Source organism: Macaca mulatta, chromosome 9, assembly GCF_049350105.2.
Source record: "Macaca mulatta isolate MMU2019108-1 chromosome 9, T2T-MMU8v2.0, whole genome shotgun sequence".
In the NCBI taxonomy this organism is placed as follows: domain Eukaryota; kingdom Metazoa; phylum Chordata; class Mammalia; order Primates; family Cercopithecidae; genus Macaca; species Macaca mulatta.
The window spans coordinates 37,000,339-37,010,543 of NC_133414.1; the positions used below are offsets into that span (position 1 = coordinate 37,000,339).

General features: G+C 47.1%; 1 protein-coding gene across 1 annotated transcript; it reads left to right on the forward strand.

Moving 5' to 3' along the window:
* Positions 1-6,310: 6,310 nt before the first annotated feature.
* GJD4 (gap junction protein delta 4) lies at positions 6,311-9,737 on the forward strand. Its single transcript, XM_001094309.5, has 2 exons — positions 6,311-6,374; positions 8,360-9,737. Exons 1-2 carry the CDS (start codon positions 6,311-6,313, stop codon positions 9,406-9,408), a joined length of 1,113 nt encoding a protein of 370 aa, XP_001094309.3. The 3' UTR covers positions 9,409-9,737.
* Positions 9,738-10,205: the final 468 nt, after the last annotated feature.

Genomic DNA, 10,205 nt, shown 5'->3' on the forward strand with positions numbered 1-10,205 from the left:
TTTTTTTCTTTCTTTCTTTTCCTTCCTTCCTTCCTTCCTTCCTTCCTTCCTTCCTTCCTTCCTTCCTTCCTTCCTTCCTTCCTTCCTTCCTTCTTCTTCTTTTTTCCTTTTCTTTTTTCTTTTTCTTTTTCTTTCTTTCTTTTTTCTTTTTTGGAGACAGGGTCTCCCTCTGTGGCCCAGGCTGGACTGCAGTGACCTGGTGTGATCTCAGCTCACTGCAACCTCTGCCTCCCAGGCTCAAGCAATCCTCCTACCGCAGTCTCCCAGGTAGGCGGGACTACAGGCACACACCACCACGCCTGGCTAATTTTACTATTTTCAGTAAAGATGAGGTTTCTCCATGTTGGCCAGGCTGGTCTAAAGCTCCTGGGCTCAAGCAGTACACCTGCCTCGGCTTCCAAAATTGCTGGGATTGAAAGTGTGAGCCACCGCACCCGGCCTCTGCTCAGTTTCTGAAGGATGCCTTAGAAAGATTTCCATGGAAAAGTTAAAATAATATAATTTCAAACACTTGAAGGGCTAATATTGGGCTATCCAGATAACCGTATTTCTTAACATTCAGGACAGTTGAATTTATTTGTGTGCTTTTGATGTGTTACAAATCAAAAGGCAGGGATAACAAATATCATTTAAGCTCTCTACTGAGGCTGGATGGTCTTGGCCACATCTTAATTTCACCTGAAAGTTGGGGAGGTGATTAAGTAGATTTTAAGGTGACTTCCATTTCCAAAGATGCCTGAGTCTGCGAGTCTGTGGAAAGTGGAATTTTAGGGGTCTGTGCGTTCCCCACTGGAGCCCGTCTTTGCTGCCTTGGGGAATGTGATTTAGCACATTGATGCACATCTCACAAGTGAGATGTCTATTAACCGGCAGCCTCATCTGACCTGCTTGCATCTAATAGGCAGTTGTTTAGTTCAGCACTTTCCTCTGGGATCTTCTTTGGCCAGCATGCCCTCCTGTGGCTTGGGGAGGAGGCATCATTTTGGTATGATTGAGAGAACGAATCTGTGTCTGTTCAGTGTCTCTTGGAAGATCTTACCTAGGACTATTGGAGGTGGGAACAGTGCTTGGAAGTTCTTTTGCTCCCTTGGGAGAGAAGCTATGCCTCTCTGCATAGAAGAACCGGCCTAACTGCCTCAAAAAGAAAGTCCAAGGGGCACTGTGAATGCTGTCTTGGTAGAGAGAAGACACTGAGGAGCTGTGCAGTTGAGTTGAACTGGAGATGAAAATGCAGTCCAAGAACGACAGTTTTGGGGACTTTAAGAGCAGGAAAAGGCTCAGCTGAAGAAAATATAAAATTTCTTCCTTGTACCAGTGGTTAATTTTTAGCTCTAAGTCTTGTGAGGGGGAGTTTGTGGGTGTGGCTGGGGTGGAACAGCATGGACCTGGTTCACCCTACAGTACCTGTGCCAGTGGGAAACTAGATTGACAAGAAAGCAGTACAATCTATTTTTTGGGGTAGATTTGCATATGCAGATGAGATGCAACTGTAGGCATGATTAAACTGTTGTGTTGGTGCCTCTGGTAAATATTTGCTTTCTGTCTACAGTCCTGGAAAAGTCATTTACATCTTGATAACAACCCAAACATACATTTCTCAAATCAGATAAATGATTCCTTACACACAAACACACACACACACAGCAAAACAAAACAGATACCATCATTTCCTAGCCCTCCAGAAAATGAACTCTATTTCCTTGGGAGCCCTTTTCCCACCAGCCCTGGAGCACCCACTGTCAAGAAAAAGCCACTCCAAGCCTCCTGCATCTTCACTGGTACATCACTCTTGGCAGGTAATAAAAATGAAAAGCCAGTGATTGGGTTCATATTACTGGTGGGGCACCATTCTCTAGGCTTTAGGCATTTTCCCATGTATTCCTTGCCACCATTTTAAGGGGCAGGGAATTGTGATTCTACAGTGAAGACACTGAGTTAAGTGACTCCCCCACAATCATACAGTCAAGAAGCTAGAGTGGTAATCCAGGTAGTCAGACTGCAGAACCTGTGTCCTTAACCTTGATATCAAGCTGCTTCTCATAATAATTCTCATATAGACCATCTCTTTTCCAACGTTTCTTTTTAGATGTAGAATTCTTTATCCAAGGGGAATCTTGGCCAAAGCATAAAAGACAACACAGATAGCAGTGGAGGTGTTCTCACTGAAGCAGGAGTAAGAGGGTGGGGTCTGGAGCCTGGATCCTCCTCCAGTTTTTGTGACTCTGAGTCCCTGGGGTTCCCAGGGATCCGTTTCTCTTCTGAATTGGCTCTTCCTGGGACTCAGCTGCTCTTCTCGCTAGCTGATCCTTCTATTAAGTGCAGTCAGTCCTCATATTCACAGATTTCTTATTTGCAAGTTCATCTACTTGCTAAAATTTATTCATAATCCCAAAAGCAATACTCATAAGACTTTATCTGCCATTCGTGGACACACGCAGAGCGGTGGGAAATGTGTGTTGTCTGACACATGTGCTCTTAGCTGGGGTGGAAGCAGGGGCTGCCCTGCCTTCTTGCTTCTGCTCTCACAATGCCAACGAGTACTTTCTCCCAAGGTCTCATTAGTGCCATATGTTTTGCATTTTTGTGCTTTTGGTTGGTGATTTTGCCATTTAAAGTGGTCCCCAATGGGCTTAGTGGTGAACACCTATAGTCTCAGCACTTTGGGAAGCTGAGACAGGAGGACTGCCTGAGGCCAGGAGTTTGAGACTAGACTGGGCAATGTAGCAAGACCCCCATCTCTACAAAAAACTAAAAAATTAGCCAGGCCTGGTGGTACCACCCTGCAGTCCCAGCTACTCAGGAGGCTAAGGCCGGAGGATGGCTTGAGCCCAGGAGTTCCAGGCTACAGTGAACTATGATCATGTCACTTTACTCCAGCTTGGGTGACAGAGCGAGACCCTGTCTCTAAATTTTTTCTTTAAATAATAAAATAAAATGGTCCCAAGCATAGTGCTGCATGAGTGCTGGCTGGTTCTTCTGAGTGCAGGAGGGCTGTGCCAGGGCTTGCAGAGAAAGTACATGTGTTAGATGGGTTTCATTCAGATGTGAATGATAGTGCTGTGGGCCATGATTTAATGTGAGTGGGTTAGTATATATTTAATATATATTAAATGAGGTATATTTGAACAGAAACACACATAAAATAAGGCAATGTGTTAACTGGTTGGTGAAAGTGTTGTCACCTAACCGTGTATTTCCCCAAGGAGCCCCTAGTATTCACTATTGCAGTGTTGGTGGTAACTTTATAAAACATAGCTACTATGAATAATGAGAACTGACTGAACTCATCATATTTTGAAAGCTTCTCACTGGGCGGATAACATGCTAGAAGCTTATTTAAATGAATCCTAATCTCAACCCTGTACGCTTAGTATTATTACCCCAGTTTATAGATGGTAAAACTGAGGGCTAAACAATTTGCCAAAGTCACTACACTAGAGAGAGGTGAGGCCAAGGCTGAGTGCCACGTAGCACTATTGTTATCTTTCCTTTTTGCTAACACTTTTTTTTTCCTCCTTTTTTCTAGATACAAGGACTTGCTTTGAGGCCCAAGGTGGAGTGCAATGGCATGATCATGGCTCGCTGCAGCCTCGACCTCCTGGGCTCAACTGATCCTCCCACCTCAGCCTCCTGAGTAGCTGGGATTACAAGCATGCCAACACTTGGTTAATTTAAAGACATTTTTGTAGAGATGAGACTCTCTATGTTGCCCAGGCTGGTGTTGAACTCCTGGCCTCGAGTGATCCTCCATCCTCGGCCTCTCAAAGTGCTGGGATTACAGATGTGAGCCACAGGGCCCGTGCTGACCACCTGCGTTTAGTGAACTCTCCCACTTTGGCATCTTGTACACTTCAGCCCCTGACTCCCAGGTGGTTTCTTTGGCCATGGGTTGAACACAGTACTCCCCACATCTTCTCTCTACTCCACATACACATACAGAAACCTCCCCATCGGCGCTGGGATGCTCTTACAGAGACAGTCGGGAGTTGATGCCCAGACACCTCCACCTTCTCTGCTTCCCTTACCTCTAGCTAGCTTCACGTAGCCATTGGAGTTAGGATTTCTTTTCTTTTTTGAGACAGAGTCTCGCTCTGTCACCCAGGCTGGAGTGCAGTGGCGCGATCTGGGCTCACTGCAACCTCTGCCTCCTGGGTTCAAGTGATTCTCCTGCCTCAGCCTTCCAAGTAGCAGGGACTACAGGTGCCCGCCACCACGCCTGGCTAATTTTTGTATTTTTAGTACAGATGGGGTTTCACCATGTTGGCCAGGCTTGTCTCGAACTCCTGACCTCAAGTGATCCACCCGCCTCGGCCTCCCAAAGTGCTGGAATTTACAGGTGTGAGCCACTGGGCCTGGCCAGAGTTAGGATTTCCAAGTAAAGCAAAATGTCACCTAGCAGGAGAGAGGAAAAAAGGAGAAAGAGAAAAAAGACAAGGAATGGGGATGGGGTAGACTTCAAGGAGGAAGAGCAAAGGTGACCAGGATGAGAAGGGAGGTGGGTGGGCGTGGGCTGCTCAGAAGATGCGCTGAAGGGTGGGACCAGAGGAGCTGACCCTGAGATGCACCTGTCACTGACACTGGGTCATTCTTTACATTTCAAAATCATTTTCACATCTCTGGTCCCATTTTGCATATCACAGTCACTGTGAGTGGGTGAAGAACACATTCTTTTTTCCTGCTTCACTGATGAGAAAACTGAAGCATGAAGAGCTCCAGTGATTTGCTCATGGTCATGCAGTGCTAATTTATTCTGCATTTGGGACAGGCTATTTCTATCACACAGCAAATTCAGTAATTGCTTTCCTGATATTTCATTTTTTTTAAAAAAGCCAATACCATAAGCAGTCTATTAGGAGACAAATTCTCCTTTATTTTATACACCCTGTGACTATTTCAATATTTTTACTTAACTACAATTTCTCCAATTTCATTGCTCATGTCGGAGCATTTGACTAAAATATAGCAAAACCACTGTTCCTTTCAAGGGGGTCAAAACGTTTTCCGTGGATGGGAGCGTGTCATGTGAGTAAAGATGAAAGTAGCTTTGTTGCACTCTTCTGGGAATCTTTCTAGGGATATTACTAAAGTCAAGAATAGATCAGAAATGAAGAAAAGATGGGGATATAAAGAATAGCTTTCATGGAAAATTGAAATCATTCCTTTTCAAGTTTACAATTTCCACCCTGATCATAGCTCCCCAACCCTGCAGGATGGGTTCTTCCCAGATATGAAGGTGGCTGCGGCGATAGGATTTTGATGCAACTGTGATTGATGTCAGCAGGTCCAGACCATGATAGTTCATGACAAATTTAACAGACATTTATTAAGTAGATTCAATGGGAACAGCTCCAGGCTAGATGGGGCTGGGCGATACAAAGGGAAGATGTAATCTGTGAAGGTCGTAGGGGCCAGTGAGGGATTGAAATACCATGGATATGGGTTGTCACACACCCACTTCACACCAGTTGCTCTTATTCTATGCCATCATTTCACAGAAACCTCCCACAAATGCCGAGTGGAATGGCATGATTCTCCTTATTGCAAGATGAGACTGTCTGGAAGGATCCAGTGACTTCCCCAGTGAGTTGGGGACTGCCCCCAGCTTTGCACCCAGGCTTTTGTCTCTAAGGGAAGAGCTGTCACTCACTGCACAGGAAGCAGCAGGAGAATAACCAAGTCACGGTCTAAAGTTGGACACCCGACTGAGATACAGATTTCTGCCTGCACCCATGATACAGGAATGCAGAATAAGGGTGAGATCCTTGTGGGTTTGTGTGATGGTGGCATGGCGATTCATGCTTGATTGAGAAGACAAAATATGAACACTTTAAGGGCTTCTTGCACAAGTGAAGTGGTTGTAGAAATATTTTCAAGGAGCAAATGCCTTTTTAATAGAAAAATTTACGTGACTAGTTAGCAGAAGTTTTTCTTTCTTGGGTTAAAAGTAGTTGCTGCTATTATATCCTGAAGCATCTGGCTGTCCTGATGGGGACATATGAGCGCTGCCACAGGCCTGGAATATCCCAGGCGGGTAAGAATAGCCCACAATAAGAGATGACTGCTGCTTGCTCTGCTGGTCACTGCAGTTGTCAGGAATGTTTTGCCTCAGAGGCTTAGGGCCGTCTCAACTTGGAGACAGAAAAACCCATCTCCTACTCCTGGCTCAAAGCTTTGCTTTCTTATCTCCAGCTCACACCTTTAAGTCTTTTGTAATTAAAGGACATTTATCCAGGCAAGGATTTTTCCACCTCCTTGGAGAACACGCCCTGCAGTGTCTCCTGCAGCCTGGAGCCTGTGACATTCTGGAAGCATGGAAGGCGTGGACTTGCTAGGGTTTCTCATCATCACACTAAATTGCAACGTGACCATGGTGGGTGAGTATTGGGACTGTCTCCAAACTCCCGCGCAGTTTTTGTTTCCATTGCCGTGGTGGAATTGAGTCCTTCTTAAAGGGTCCAGGTATTTCCTCATTTTCAGTGTGCAGGCACCAAGCCGAAAGTTCACCCACTGCCAAAACAAAGGGCTGCTGTGCCTTTCTGGAGGAAAGAGACCTGAGGCTTCTATTTTTTTAGAATGGTTCCGCGGTTCCTCTGTCATGTAAGGGTCTTGCGGGTGACATTGTTCTCTCACAGGCCCTCCTGTGCTGACACTGGGGTGCTGACTCCAAAGACTGAAGCAGGTGGAGGGGTATTTGTGTGCAACCCTGGTGTGGCTACGTTACCAGGAAAAGGCACAGAACAGCAAATGTGAATGAGAAAGTGATCCCTTTAGGTTTTATCCTGGAAGCTTAATTTTTGTTTTTGTTTTTGGAGACAGAGTGTTTGTTACTCTGTCACCGAGGCTGGAGTGCAGTGGTGCGATCTCGGCTCACTGCAACCTCTGCCTCCCGGGTTCAAGTGATTCTCCTGCCTCAGCCTCCCGAGTAGCTGGGACTACAAGCACATGCCACCACGCCTGGCTAATTTTTTGTGTGTTTTTGGTAGAGACGGGGTTTCACCGTGTTAGCCAGGATGGTCTCGATCTCCTGACCTTGTGATCCACCTGCCTCGGCTTCCCAAAGTGCTGGGATTACAGGCGTGAGTTACCATGCCTGGCCTGGAAGCTTAATTTTTAAGGAGTAGCCATTTCTCTTGTGCACTTTAAACCAAATCCCAAGTTTAGTTTAGTTATTTTTTTTAACAAAGAAAATAACAGATTTTTGTTTAATGTAGATGACTCACATTTTCAGAGAGGTATGGGGGTCAGCAAAGGATGACTATATGCCAGAGATGCGGTGATACTTTCCCGGCTCATTGTTTTGTAGATTTAGACAAGATCAACTTGATGTTAAAAGTTCAACTCAATGACTCATCACGTAGTGATATTATTCTTTGCTTGACTGTCTTTATTTATTTATTTTTGTTTTGTTTTGTTTTTCTGATGTCAGGCGATGTTTCTCTCATTTCAAAACACAATATTCACAAGTTATTTTGGCTGAGTTTTAAACACGTTTCGAAACAGTTAGTCGGTGCCATGAAAAGAGGGCTTGACAGTTATTTTGGTTTCCCAGCTTGGTGTCACTCAGTCACCATACATTGAAGAAGGACAAGCCTCATTCATTCTTAATAGCTGAAAAAGGGGAAGAGGAATTCTGAATGATTAAAAAATCTGAACAATGGAATGTTCATAAAGAAATTCAATTTCAAAGGCCATAGACTAACATTAAATACAAGCCCTGTGATTAAATAGAGATCCCTGGACTGTTGTCATAAGTAAGAAGATTTACTGAAATCAGCAGCTCGAATTGGCTACACACAGTTACAGAAATATCCCAACCTCTTTTAAAAGGCTTATTCTCCTAAGAAGAAAATGTAAATCTTATTTACATCATTAATTTGCTCAGCCAAACTTTCTTTCTGGACCTGTCAGTCCAGGAGACATTACCAAAAGTCTGAATTAGCAGACAGATTAAAACACTTTTAATATAATGCTTTTAAAAAATCTGCTCATCTTGAAGCATTTTACAAACAAGGATGTTCAGTGCTCAATAAATACTTGTCAAATGAACTACCTGATACTCTTGCTGTGAGTAAAGACAAGCTGACAGGTGTGGTGGCTCATGCCTGCAATCCCAGCTACTTAGGAAGCCAAGGCGGCAGGAGCACTTGAGGTCAGGAGTTCAAGACCAGCCTGGGCAACATAGCACGACCCTATGTACAACAAACAAACAAACAAACAAACAAACAAACAAACAGAAAACTAAAGACATGCTTATTGACGTCTCAGTTCCCCAATCTCAGCCCCAATACAAACTTTAAAACTGTTGTTCAAGGCAGTGTATTCCGGGGTGATAAGGCTATGCCTGCTTCCTCTCTTCCAGGAAAGCTCTGGTTCGTCCTCACGATGCTGCTACGGATGCTGGTGATCGTCTTGGCGGGGCGCCCCGTCTACCAGGACGAGCAGGAGAGATTTGTCTGCAACACGCTGCAGCCGGGATGCGCCAACGTTTGCTATGACGTCTTCTTCCCCGTGTCTCACCTGCGGTTCTGGCTGATCCAGGGCGTGTGCGTCCTCCTCCCCTCCGCTGTCTTCAGCGTCTATGTCCTGCACAGAGGAGCCACGCTAGCCGCGCTAGGCCCCCGCCGCTGCCCCGAACCCCGGGACACGGCCTCCGGGCAGAGACGCTGCCCGGGGTCCTGCAGGGAGCGCGGCGGCCTCGAGGTGCCCGACTTCTCGGCCGGCTACATCATCCACCTCCTCCTCCGGACCCTGCTGGAGGCAGCCTTCGGGGCCTTGAACTACCTTCTCTTTGGGTTCCTGGCCCCAAATAAGTTCCCTTGCACGCGTCCTCCGTGCACGGGCGTGGTGGACTGCTACGTGTCGCGGCCCACGGAGAAGTCCCTGCTGATGCTGTTCCTCTGGGCGGTCAGCGCACTGTCTTTCCTGCTGGGCCTCGCGGACCTGGTCTGCAGCCTGCGGCGGCGGATGCGCAGGAGGCCCGGACCCCCGACGAGCCCCTCCATCCGGAAGCAGAGCGGAGCCCCTGGCCACCCCGAGGGACGCCCGACGGACAAGGAGGGTGGGCGGGAGCAAGAGGGGGCACCTGCGCCTCCGGTTGCACGCGCCGGAGGGGAGCGGGCCGGCAGCCCCAGGGTTACATCCAGGGTGTCAGGGCACACGAAGATTCCGGATGAGGATGCGAGTGAGGTGACATCCTCCGCCAGCGAAAAGTTGGGCAGGCAGCCCCGGGGCAGGCCCTACCGAGAGGCCGCCCAGGACCCGAGGGGCTCAGGATCCGAGGAGCAGCCCTCAGCAGCCCCCAGCCACCTAGCGGCGCACCCTTCCTGCAGCCGCCTGCAGCCCCCTGACCCGCCTGCCAGCTCCGTCGGTGCTCCCCACCTGAGAGCCAGGAAGTCTGAGTGGGTGTGAAAAAAACAGCACCTGGCCATGCCCCGGGGCTCACGCCTGTAATCCCGACACTTTGGGAGGCCCAAGCAGGAGGATCGCTTGAGAATGTATCTCCTTGCCCAGGAGTTTGAGACCAGCCTGGGCAACATAGTGAGACCCTCGTCTCTACAAAATATCTAAAAATTAGCTGGGCACAGTGGCCGCCGCCTGTAGTCCCAGCTACTTGGAGGGCTGAGGTGGGAGGACCATTTGAGCCTGGGAGATTGAGGCTGCAGTGAGCCAAGATCATGGCATGGCACTGCACTGCAGCCTGGGGAACAGAGTGATACCCTGTCAAAAAAAAAAAAAAAGCACAATGCAGAGCTGAGAGAGCCCAGCTGTCCTTTGCACACGGGAATGCCTGTGCTGATGTGCTGATGCACACTCACTTTGGCACCTGGCAGAAGGGCGAGATGACCTGGGGACACACGGACATCACAGGAGACATATTCTCAGTACGGATTTAATTTAGATAACACTTTTTTATTTTTTTTAAAAAAGCACATGACATTCAATGTCCCAGCAAAACTAAAGTGATGAACTGGAGTCGGCTTTCTGATAATGGTGAGATGGTTCTGTCAGCCACACTCTCCCGGTTCTGCTATCAGATTCTTTGCCATGTATTTCATGTAAGGCATGTTTTCTTCCGTTAGTATATTGATGTTTAATATTTTCTAGTGAATTATGAGGTTTTTTTTGTTTTTGTTATTCTGCTTTGGATGAAAGAAACATCTGTTATGCGTGTCATAAATAGAGAGACATTAAACTTCTCCTAACCC